Raw genomic sequence first — 13,265 nt, 5'->3', positions numbered from 1 at the left:
CCAAAGACATACGCAAGTAGTGGTAATTAAGCGTTAGAACTTCCAGTTAGATGAGAATTGAGGCATATCCTAAAAACAACAGTACAGGATATGCCAAACTGAAGACTCTGCCATGGCCACACAAAGGGAAGTTTTGCTGGTGAGTTTTTGAAGTAGCCTACAACAACATATGGAAGAGTCTCAACAATTTCTTCATTCAAAATGATCCTTGCTGGAAGCATACCAAGGGCTAGATGTATCAAGATACACTTTTGCGATTCTCAAATAGCGATTTTTAAGGAATCGCTATTTGAGAATTGCAAAATGGTGTGTATGTAGAAATTCGCTATTTTTTTGCAATTTCTTAAAATTCCTTAATTGCGAGTGTGTATGTAGAAATTCGCTATTTTTTTGCAATTTCTTAAAATTCCTTAATTGCGATTAGCAAATTGCTAATCTTAATTAAGGAATAATTTCCCATTCATTTCTATGGGCCGGGAGGCCCATTAGAATGAATGTGAAATTATTCCTTAATTAGGATTAGCAATTTGCTAATCGCAAATTGAAAATAATTTCAAGGGTGTCCAAAGGACACCCTGTTGCACCCCTGTAATAAGCATGGGTGCACATGTGGTGCACATACATGCCATAAGGGCATGTATGTGCATCACATGGCACTTTGAAAAATGCAAAAATTGGCAAATTCGCAAATTACCACCAACTTCAAGTTGGTGGTAATTTGCGATTCCTTAGGGACAGTTAGCAATTTTTTTTGCATCATACATTGCATTTAAAGAATCACAAATTTTGCGATTCCTTACATGCAATCGCAAATTTGCGATTCCTTATTTTGCACTAAAATTTGCTACATACATACCATTTTGCTCGAATGAGTTTGCAAATGCCGAAACCCATTTGAGCTTCATACATCCAGCCCCGAGACTTTTCCAATGCTGAGACACCAACATTTCTTTCCTTCTTATGTGGTCGTAAACTATCTTGCAGTAACTTCCTGGTGTGGTTAATTTAGAACTTGGAGGTTTATTACTGCGCTCAAACTCTGACCTTCATTCAGGCAAGTGGTCTGTGTTGCTGAAACGAGGAATGACAGCCCACAAATAGCAGGCACTGCATGTCTAAATACGCTACCACTTATGATAAGAAAAGCATAAATGAACAGCAATGAGAAACAGTTTGAGTACTCCTTGGCAGTGAGCAGCAGTTCTGCTTTTTCCAGCATGAGATGCCCCTGTGGGCACACGGACAGCTGAACCCGGTAGCTATGTGGACGGTAGCTGGGTATTGGAGCAGCATTAGTCTTGGATTACACAGCTATTCACTGTAGTAAATAAGCCATGTTTGCCCCTACCGCTTCTTAGTATTGCTCCAGACACCCATCATAAGAGGTAGGTAGGGTAACAAGATCATGAAAGTGCATTTTCAGGTATTGCATCAGGGCTAGTCTCCAGCTTAAGTATTTGTTATTCGTTTGGTTGAAGAATAACTGTGTGTGTATGTATGTATGTATGTGTGTGTGTGTGTGTGTATATATATATATATACATATATATATATATATACACACGCATTAGACAGAAAAAGTTCTCATTTTGCCCAGTAGGATTGTTGCTTACATTTGTAAGGAGAAGCTGGCTTCTAAAGCACACTTCCATTGATGTTCGGGGTAGATCTGTGATGTTAGTTGATAATTAGGTAGTGCATGGTTACTATCAGGAAAGCTAGCAGGTACTTATGACAGGGCTGCATTACTGGGAATGGGTTAGTGAAGGAAGACAGGTTTGCAAAATGTATTGTGCAGCCTCAAACACGTGAGCATAAACTAAGATGGCAAAACATTAGTTTTCCTTACTAAACTGTTTTATCCTCCAATCCTATCAAAAGGCTCTGAGAAACATCTGAGTTCAGATAAATCCCCCATTTCAAAGTCCAGTGTTAATTGTTTTTCCAAATGAAATAACCTCGGTTTTAACACACATTAGCTTTACTATGTATGACCCCTTATGAAGCATTATTCACCCTTTCAACTCAATTTTTTGTACCCCATTATAAACACTAATGGTAGAAATTGGTTTCCTTTTTAAAAATGCTCCAACCACCTATCTCAGAAGATATCCTTCTCAACAACATCTGCTGGGCATAAGTATGGAAGCCAACCGCTGTGGATCAAGTTAATGTTTTCAGAAATCCAATAAAGTGTTTGTTTGAATCGCATCTCTAAGCATGCTAGTCATTTTTTTTGTCCCACAAGGATCCTGTGCCCCACAGCAAAATTAGTGCTTTTTAGTCACAACTTGTATCGTGTACAAATAATTTTCCCTTATCCGACTCCGACCCCCCTCCCCCCCCTACCAAAATTAGCAATTTCCTTCTGCTACAATGATATTAACTGATTAGGTACCAAATGCTAACGGGGTTTTCTACTGAGTTTCATGCCACGTTTTAGAATGTTAGATTATAAAGACCTCTTTCTGCAGAACCTATCTAATACCAGCAAGATGGTTTAGGTAATCAGTTACTCCTTGCTGATATCAATGTAATTTGGAGGTCACGAGTTTGAATCCCAAGGGCCTATTATCTAACAAAAGTAAATAAACTGAGTATTGTGCAAATGTTGCAACATGTTATTTAAAGCATACAGAAATAGTACAGGCTCGACCATTAATGATGCACTTTGAAAGCTGCCCTTTTGTCTGTAAGGAACAATACATACATGGATTTCTTGGGGAGTATTACATAGTATGTACTTTAGCCCTAATACTAGTCTGCCTAGGTTTTTTTCTTTTAAATAAGTAATAAAGAATGCCGTAAGTGCGCAAAAACAAAGTCCAAAGCAGTTATGGTTAGTCTTTTATAATTTCAAAATAATAGTTAGGTAAAATGTGATTCTTGTTCATAACTTTCAGTCTTGCTAACTCGTTTGAGGATTATGGACCTGACGAAAAAAGCGCAATGTGAAACATTTTTAAAGGGGTGTCCAGTAATCCTTGCACCATAATCAACAAAGTGTTGTTTTGTAAAGTACATTGCCAGGCAGCAAACCATAAGGAAGATCTTTAGATAAGTTACTTTAAATGTTTCAAAATGTGCCTGTAGGCTCAGATTTTCTTTCATCTCACAGTAATACGAGTCAAAGAATTTAATCCCATCCCTCTATGTACGGATGACCACTTTCAGACTGCTAGCCGATCTTCATGGCATACTGATTCAAATCTAAATTAAAGTTTCTGCAAGCTACAGAGAGGCAAGTGATAACACCCCAACCCTACTTGCATTGTCCTGACAAGAATTGAGGAAAAAACACCAATCCCCCCCCCCCCCCCCCTCATTTATCTGCACCTTTTGTGGGACGGAAATGTGAAGCCTGTAGCATCTCCGGGTTTACCGCAGACGTAGTGAGTTATGTGGCACAATGGCAACTGAGCCACTGTGAAGGAAATACTCTGTAGCCTTAAGCTAAGGTGCACTGCATAAAATAAGTATCCGCGACAACAAAGCCATTGTTTTGGCAGATCAACAGTTTAAAACAAATATTACAAAATGTGCCATTTCGCATCATTTAGATCCTCTGTAAAACCAAGACCACACCAAAAGAACCGCAAGTGGCCCCCCATAAAAGTCAGGATCACCTTCAAAACACTGTTTCATTCACTTCCATATTCCTACAAGGCTCAATGGCAAGATATCAGTAGGAAGCAGAAAAAAAAAACAATCAATTCCACTGCACTGCACTGGGCATTTACCCTTACATAGGATAAACCTCAGAGAGATCATTGAAACAAACTAGAAGAGCCAAGGAAACATACTAACCCCTTCGCTGCGGTGTTATTTTGCTGGGGGGGGGGGGGGGAGGGGAGGGGAGGGAGGGGAGGGAGGTTTGGGGGGGGGCGGTGCTTATGACAGCTCCGGCCGTCATGAGTCACACTAGGTGTGTGCTCATGACGGCCGGCAACTGTCCGAACGCCGCCCACTGATTAATTTGCCTGCACAGGCGGGGAATTAATTTCACTAGGGCGGAGCAGCAATGTTCAGATGGCTCCCGGCCGTCATGAGCACACGACTACCGTGACTCATGACGGGCGGGAGCTGTCATGAGCACGGAACAAGTGAATAACTGACCCTCAACTTTGAAACCACCACAACCACACTAGTCATTTGCTCTTCATGAATGAAATCGAAACCTATCATACCTTCTGCATCTGACTTTCCGCCTCATTCTTCATGAATTGCCACAGTGCAAGCACCTAGAAGCAATTAAGCAACGGAATGCATGCAAAACAAGAGAACCCATATTTCCAAACAAATGTATGGCACCTTTGCGAAATCAAGCAAAAACTGCATTATGATAATGTAGATAGCCAGGGTGTCTAGAGAATTCACCTTGAAAAAAGTTCACCAGTGAATAAAATGATGTCCTAACAGACCCGGTAGGTAAAACCAGAACCTTTGCAGAGGCAGAGTTCAAGATTAAGATTACTCTTCCTAACAGAGTAAAAACTGGCCAACTCAATAAAGGGTTTGCAGGATTTGTCTTCTCAATGTTTTGTTTTCGTACAAGGTAAATTCTAAAGGTTTGAGAGTGAATTGCAAATACCCAAGCAGACAGTTACCAACGTATTATGGTATTAAACAACATACATTTATTGACGTGATTTAATCTGTGGGTAGTTAAACAGAAGATATGCAGAATTATAGTTGGGTAACCATGAATAAGGAACAGTTGCCTACCTGTAATCCTAGTTCTCCTTCAGGGGAATCTCCATTGAAATCATTAGCACAGAATAGACTCGCCCATGAGTGGGAGCCTAGAGCACTTTTTAAAAACATAAATATATACTCCACGTTCTGTTACAGAAAAGCTTTTTTACGTGAACAGAAATAATGAATCAACCTATAAACAATTCAATGGTCAATTCAATAAACTTGAAATTCTAGCTGTCACTTGAGATTTAAGTGACACAAAACTTTTTTTAAAGGAAATGAAGGGAAAAGGGCAGTGTAGCAAGGAAAGACTATCAACCCTGCAATATCCAATGATGAATTCTCAGTGGCAGTTGTTCCAATTCTTTTTTTTAAAAGAGAGTCAAAGGATATTAATACAGAGGATGATTAACCTTCTTTAGGTCATCCACTGGCAAGATATGATTTCAATGGAGATTCCCCTGAAGGAGAACCTGAATTATAAGTAAGCCACCCTTCCTTTTCCTTCATGGGAACTCCAATGATATATATAATAAATTAGCATTTTTACCCCCAAATAAAAGTGGCGCAAGAGGAAAAAAAATATCAATAAGTAGGGTTGGGGGGTTATTTGCCATTGCAATTTTTCTTTAGGCCTATTGCAGCTGGACTTACATTGCAATGTTTAATGAGAGCCATCTAATCATCTGTGTGTGTGCGGATTAAGAGGTTGCTTGAAAAAGGAAGATTGATGACTCGTATTTTTTGCATATGGCTAAACCAGTTAGAATGCCTTGATGCCAGGCAATGATTTTAGACAACAGCATCTAAGACTGAAATGTCAGAGGCTGCACCAAAGATGAACTGGTTTGAAAACATCATGTCTTTGTTGAGTATTTCCAGGAGGTCTTTGCGACATTCCCTATGGAAGTAATTTCCAAACTGTTGGAGCAAGTCGTATCATACCTGCCTAAGAGGGCAACGTCATTTGCTGTGGTAGGTGACAGGTCCCACACATCTCTGGTCCATACATCTCTTCCTATTTTATACAATCATCATCTGGAGGGGCAGTCAATAAAGGAGTCTTGGCATGAATTGCCACAGACACAATGACAGAATCACAAAGAAAATGCAACCTAAAAAAAAAAGTCCTGATCAGGAGGTCTGTATTTTATCTGAAGCCTGATGGTGGTGCTTTAGCAGAAGCTGGTGGTATGAAAGCTCCATTGCTGAATCGAAGGGTCCTGGAACTAATGGTAGCAGAGATCCTTAAGATTTTTTCTGGTGTTTCAAAGCCAGCAGAAGAATTTACAGTTTATTTTCACCCATGATGAGATCCTCCTGAATCTTGCAGAAAGAGAATATTTTAAAGTCGGTTGAACAGCTTATGACCAGAGAAGGTGAGTATACTTAAATGAACATCCACGTCTACAAAAACGCCTGGAATGATGCGAGCAATGGTGTGACCTAGATATGTAGCAAGATCCATAATGAGCTGGTGGAGTTCTGGATCTCCTCAGAGGTAAAGGGGCCGAAGCAAAGGATCCACTCCCTACTCGCATGCACTTCTTTTGGCGATCTTGGAGAAGTGGGCTCCTCAGGCATCACAGGATGCTGTGTTGAAGGCAGAGATGCAACCTGAAGTATGGGAGCTGGAGAGTCTAGAGTTTCCACCTTGGGGATGAAGTTCTTAATGGCGAATAGGCTCGTGAATACTCGTATAAGGCTGCATGTAACCTCCACACTGTCATATTCCCGAACTATTCAACAGGCATCTGTATAGATGCAGATAATACTGTATATCTAGACATCGGATGGTGCTCTCAACAACATAGACTCCCCCAACACCAAATGTTTGAGCCTCTTCAAAGTTGAATGCCTAGTCAACACTGAACAGAAAGGTACAGTACCTTGCCTTGACGTTGTAGCTTTCTACATCGACAGGAAACTGCAATGTTTTGCTCCGTGATGCCTCTTTTTGGGTCTTCCTCTGAAGGAGTCCTCAGAGATGTATCAGGCAGCAATTGTACGGGGTTCACCTTCTCTTATCTCATTATCAACCAGTTCACTCTGAAAGGGACTCATCATGCCTGTGCTGTTTTCGCTCACAACGATTTGTTCATGACCCTTCAGGGTACACATGGCATTTACACTTGTGAGGGATGTGAGAGTCCAGTAGGTAAAATATACACAGATCATAAGGATTGATGTAGCCTTTTTCTTGCCACGAGCAGGGCCCTTCACAAAGAGATGGCATTATTATGAGGTGAGAAAAAAAATTCAGTTAAAACAAATGAGAGGAAAACACTCCAGATATTAAACGACATTAAGTGAAGATGCTTAAATAAGGTTTGGAAAGATTTAAAAAGTCTGAGCTCTGTGCTTCAGGATCAGGTCACCAAGACTTGAAGCCCGTAAAGTCACGACTGCAGCCTATTGGCCAATATACCATGCTCAAGTATTCATTTTCAAATTAAGAGATGGGTTTATCTAAAGAAAGGTGAAAGCGAACATATATATAATTTTTTTAAGTGCTTGTGAATATCACTGGAGATCGCCTGAAGGAGAATCTGGATGTTTTTGTAGAAGATAAATAGCGGCACCAGAGTGGCAGCTTTATAAAAAGGTTTAATCGGTACAAGCCCACAACGCCCCCAGGCATCCAGTTGGGAATCCACAGCAGGAGTAACTGCTGTAGAACCAGACCGTCACCTAGAAACCCCCAAGGGAATTTATAATAATACATTTGAGGGCGCACAGGGAAGACCGCATGATCTCAAGAATAGTAGAAGTATGTGTACACTATTGTTTTCCACTGAGGGTCTCTCAAAATCATCTGCTGCTGTTTTCAAATGCTACACAAGGGCAGAGAAGCATCGAGGGTGCTATAAAAATCAGTCTATACTCCTTGTCCCCCCACCAAAAAAACCTGGCCTGCTGCCATCCACCTCCTTCTATGCCTCCCCTCCTCCTTACCATTCAAAGCGGTGCTCTCTGCTCTATAACCGTGCCGAGAGCCAGGAAGCCTTGGCACCATGGTATGGAATGCCTTTATGACATACCAATAGTGGGAAACAGCATTTGTTTCCTACTGCTGCTGTCACAGCAGTGAATAAAGCTTTAGAACTGATATTCATGCTAGTCGCTGTCACTGAGCACCACACATAACAAATCACTTCTATAGTGCATTGTTGCTGCTAGTGTCCAGAAGCACGGTTACGTTGCAGTTGAACACCTGGATCAACATGAATGTAAAAGTTGCTGGTTTATGTGACCTGTGTGTGTGTGGAGTAATGTGATTAAAGAATGTAGTACAGTAGAGGGCTTGGAGCAGTAAAGAAGGTATGTCAAAAGCAGTCTCCGAATATGCCACTCTTTTGACGTGACCCTCCCTAACCATGTAGGACAAGATGCAGAACCACATTTACAGCGTGCCACAACAACTCTCAACCTGAGCAACTCTAGAGAATATAAAAGAGTTCAATCAATAAGAGCTTTCCAGAGTTATGTTGTTTTCTGTGTCTTCTTTGTTTGTTCAAGATAAATCCAGTCACTGGGTACATATCATCCAATTGTCTTCAATTACAAATAGCCAACTGATCCTTGCCAACACGTGTTTCGTCTGGCTTTACAGCCAAAAGAGTTCATCAGGGCAATCTTACTATGGTTTAGATTGAATATCTAAAAGGTTGGAAATCTCAATAACAAGTTCCTATATTTGATGTTTTATGTGTGCCTCTAGCTCCTGACCCTCATTCGTTAATGATTCCTATTTAGTATTGAAGAAACCTCCACTCGGGGTCTACCCTCCTCTGGGGGTCTCGTTATTTAAATCCAGATTTAATATAATTCCCGAAAATGTTATGTCCGCTATGGTAATGCACGTCTTGAAATCGCTCACATCGTATCTCGGCGTGCAAATGTGCCAATCTTTGTACTAAAAACAAGAATACCCATTGTAGCCCTACTTCAAAATCTATACCTCATTCTTGTGCTGCAGATTTACACATTGCATCAGATGTGGGACACATCATATGTTGACTCTGTTACCCCCCTTAGCAGATGCATCTAAATTAAAACATCACAACTGGAATTGACCAACCACTGACAACAGATCTGCTTCCCAGCAAAACAAACTACCAAGTCCATTTTGTGGGAGTAATATTAAATTTCAGAAGGGTAAGAAAAAAGGTGGGTGGCGGATGGGCCCAAAATATTGCCTGGCAAAAAAATTATTTTTATTTTGGATAGACAATAACAGCTCATTTTGGATATCGAGCTAAATATCACTTTTAACAACAACGTTTATACTCTGTCCCAGGAAAGAGTTTGCTTGATGGATGCAATAACAAGTTGGTAAGAAAATAACAATAACCCGTCCACGTGTGCTGGATGAAACTTACCCTAAATGTTTGCGTACATCTCCTTGCATGAGAGGCTAATACTAACAATAGCCACATACACCACTGTGTGTAGTTTGTTCTTTCATCTCCAACTCCATGCAATGCGATCATCGCTTTATGGTCAATATTTCATACATTTAGTTCCTGTGTAACAAACACATGTATGCATTTTCTGTCATCACGCACACCTCTTCCATCCTTGGAAGCAGATGTATCACTGATAAAGCTTCATGTAGTTACCATTTTCAAATTAGAGGCCAAGAAGAAATGTAACACCAGTACAATGTTTTGCTGAATCCCATTGCCTTTGCAATCAAAAATCCACTGCAGTCCTTAAAAATGCAAGCTTTTGACCTAAAAGTCTAGGTCTGAACATAAATCCCTAAAAAGGGGCCCAGCGGGTTGAACTTTTACACAAGGCACTGTACATCCTTAAATTTGGCTTTACTGTTACTGGCCTTTTATAAAGGTGGGTCTGGAACTGGACTCCTTTCCCGGTAATACTGTACTAAAGGCAATAACAGAGGCAGCGAGCTTATTTCAATGTCCTAATCAAGAGATAATGGGTATATCTGACAACAGAGCAGGACACAAGTAAGTAGGGCAACACCAAATATACACTACAGAGAGACAATTGGAAAGTGTTTGTCTTCGTTTTCATTCTTGTCAGTTGCCTATCCCTTTTTTTTCGACTAAAAGTGCTGCTGTGCTATTTGATCAGTGCCTTCCACTTTTAACATCCTCACAAGAACTTCCAACAACTTATAAACCATTTTTTGTTTCCAGAACCTTTCATATTCTCACTTTCTTGGTTAATATTGGGTGCATTTTCTGCTACCGTTGTCGTCTCCTCTTCAATATGACCACAAGCACATTTCTGTATCCATGAACCTCTCTCTGGCCACGTCTCATCAAGACAGTCTTTCCAGAATATTCCCAAAGGCAATTATATGTATAGCACAATGGAACTTGAAGCTATTGCTGAGAGAAACCTAGGTATTTAACCTAAACCAATGCCCACTTGGCAAAGAAACAAGATCCATTTATACCGGCCTGACATTGACTGAATTTGGTGAATGTTTCCAGAATATCTGGATTCACCGGAACCACTTGGAACCTACATTCCCCCCCCCTCCGTACAAGCAGTTGTGGTCATAAATAATTTCAAAACACTTCCACATAAGCCTATGCAATTTGTCACCACTCCATAGTGTGAAATACAGATGCGCCCAATGCCTCCTTTTACATTCAGACACCCATGAAACATCCTGAGTAACTAAGTCATTTAGGGTCACATTCCTAAAAAATTATTTTGAACTAGTGGAAGTTTTAAAAACATAGGTGAATGACATTAAAAGTAACAGCTTCAGAATGGACATCAAATTCACTTTCAGATTGTTTTATGTTGCTGAAGATAGTGGTAGTTACCCCAAATGAAAATGTGCAGTACAGATTTCAAGATTTCATCTTCCGTCGTGCTCTTCTGGTAATCCCATTCTGGCTGTCCATCAAATCCTACAAAACCACTGGACTCCCATCCCATCCCATCCCATTAGTGTGCAATACTCCCTCCCTTAATGACAAGCTCCCTTCTGCTCTGCCAGCTTGCGCCTTAGATCTTTTAAATTTTCAGTTAGCAGCTCTACTTCGTCAAAACGCCCGCTGTGCTTTGCATCAAAAATATAAGCCTTGATGTTGTCTATCTGCTGGAGGAGAAGATCTTCTTCTATAACTTCCTCTTCTCCTGCATCATCGTCTTCCTCAAAAGGATTACTGGATGTGCTTTGCTCAAAAGGATTTGAAGAATGTTCTAATTGATCATGGAAAGGAACTGCAACCTCTTCAAATGGATTAGGAGCACAGTTTCCTGCATGTGGGTCCATATCATCGTCCTCCTCAAACGGGTTGTACTCTCGCTTGGCATTCTGAAGAACTCTGCTGCTGGTTGCAGGCATAGAAGCTTCATGAGCAAGGTCTTCGGCAAAGGGATTAGATGGGTCGATTGGAGTGGTGATCCCTTCTTCACTGAAGGGGGTTAGGAGGGTAGCTTTGTTTTCATTAGGTAGGAAGGTTTCCTCATGAACCATAGTATCTTGATTAGGTTGATTTGGAAGAGGGGCTAGAGGTGCTGATGCAAAATCATGGAAGTGGTTTATCCTCCCATCATCCAGCTCCACGGTGTGGTTAATAGGATTTTGCTTCTCCCTACTAGTATCATGCTGGAACGGTCTCATCTCTCGGAAGTCCAGGGAGTGTGCTGTGACCTCATGGGTCACACATCTGTTCTGTTCCCTCTCCCACTCTTTCTCCCGCAACACCTCCAATTGTTCTAGCTGTACGGCCTCTTCCTCTGCCAACTTCTTGGATAGCTCAATTGCCATTTCAATTTGCTGCTGCTCATACTCATCCTGCAGCTGCCGCAGGTTCTCCTGCAGCATCTGCACTTCATCGTTACGGTTGGCTTCCTTGGCCTGTTCAATAAAAGATGTGATGTTGTGGATCTGTTGAAGCAGAGGGTCTGAGATGTGAGAATCACGTGGCGTGCTGAATGTAGGGAGCCAACCCTCAGCTTTCCTAGCTCTGCCCTTTTGGAGAGTAGGCACCTCCCCATTTGGAGCACCAACTGGTCTCGAGACAAAGTCTTTACTTCTCGCTTCCATTCTTCGCTGTGCCTCAAGTGCTGCCTAGGAAGACAAAAACAAAAAGAAATTTCAAATAACAAATACACAAGCTTAGGCTTGAAAATACCAGCTTTCTAACTGAAGAAATGGAAGATCGCCAACTGTGACTCTCTGAAGCACAACTCTGAAAATGTATTGTGTCTTAAGGCTGCTAATTATAAATAAGTTCATATAATGGGCAATGTGGTAGACATAATGTTCGCATATGTTATGGCAGTATCAAACCCAATTGTGCAACTTCTGGGCAGGCCATTCAATGATCAATATCCATGGTTCAAACGTTAAATACAGCTCAAAAACCTATTCTGCTTAAGCAAATCAATAAATCAAAAAGAGGCTTACAAAGAAGTCTGAAAAGAACGGTGTGATATGACACAGAACCTTCTAGACGCTCCCCACCTCAACATATGCAAAACTCTCTACAGTGAGCACACCAAATAGAAAATACCAACACCCTGGTTAAGAACAACCTGCCAATGATACAAGTCAGAACTTATTAAAAAAAGGCCAAGCCAACACGTGGAAAGTCTGTGGTACGGGAACTCGAACCTCACTTGATTTAATTTACTGCAATTACGAACATTATAATAAACCAATCCAGAGGGCAAAATGGTCTACTATTCCAATCATATAGAACCTAAAATGCATTTCCTGCTAAATGTTTTAATCTCTATTACTGTGGAGCATGCATTGATAACCTACTAAAAATACTCTTTGTGGGGACTGCTTTAAGAGTTAGCAGAACAACAGTCTATCTCACAATCATCAGCTGGCTCCAACCCATCGAAGAGACTAGACTGTGACCTGTAGGCAAGAAATGTTGAAATCCAAGCGTTATGAAAGCTTGCAAGACAACAGACCAGGATTTTTAGATTTTTGCCCTTGAGTGAATTAGAACAGCCAACGTATACGAAATAGGTACACTGACAGATCTAGTCATTGGGCATTCCTGTGGGTGAATTGCCTTAACTTGGTAATTAACATTTGTATGCTACAATTGGTACTGTTAGTTGAAAACCACAAGCACAAATTGATTTATGCAGACAATCAGATCCAATTCCGACTGGAAAATGAAGTAGGAAGTCAGCCAAATATCACCAACATACATGCACCGCTCCACTCATCTACCCCTTGTTCTCAAATACAACTCTCCTTTACTTCACAACTAGTTTTGTGGCTTTCATATATACATAGCGGCATGTACATTACTAAGAAAACCTTAATGGGGCACAGCAGATTATGGTACTGAGCAATGATGACCCATGAGACTATCTCTTTAATGTGAGCCTGGGAAACTCCTTAGTTCAAAGCAGAAAGTAAAGCATACATGTATAATCTTTTAATTAGTACTCCAGCGTTTCCCCTTCCAACACTGGATGGGTCATTTTTCGCTAGCAACTCACCATCGCCTCTGATTCCTTAAGCGTTCTGGGTTCCTCATAAACGTCGCCAAGAGAATTTTCTTGGTCTAACTGTTCGTCTACCGTGCTTATTACAGGCAATTG

General features: G+C 40.9%; 1 protein-coding gene across 1 annotated transcript in view; it reads right to left on the bottom strand.

The window, feature by feature from the left end:
• Positions 1–8,829: 8,829 nt before the first annotated feature.
• The window catches only part of LOC147693009 (rabenosyn-5-like), a 141,556-nt gene continuing 137,120 nt past the window's right edge, over positions 8,830–13,265 (bottom strand). Inside the window, exon 13 of the mRNA XM_086939251.1 lies at positions 8,830–11,763. Within this exon, the coding sequence (XP_086795377.1) occupies positions 10,654–11,763 (1,110 nt within the window). The 3' untranslated portion in view covers positions 8,830–10,653. The remainder of the gene's footprint in view (positions 11,764–13,265) is intronic.

This window comes from Lissotriton vulgaris, chromosome 9 (genome assembly GCF_964263255.1).
Source record: "Lissotriton vulgaris chromosome 9, aLisVul1.2, whole genome shotgun sequence".
NCBI lineage: Eukaryota > Metazoa > Chordata > Amphibia > Caudata > Salamandridae > Lissotriton > Lissotriton vulgaris.
The sequence above is the reverse complement of the archived record's forward strand: the minus strand, read 5'-3'. Positions and strand labels throughout refer to the sequence as shown.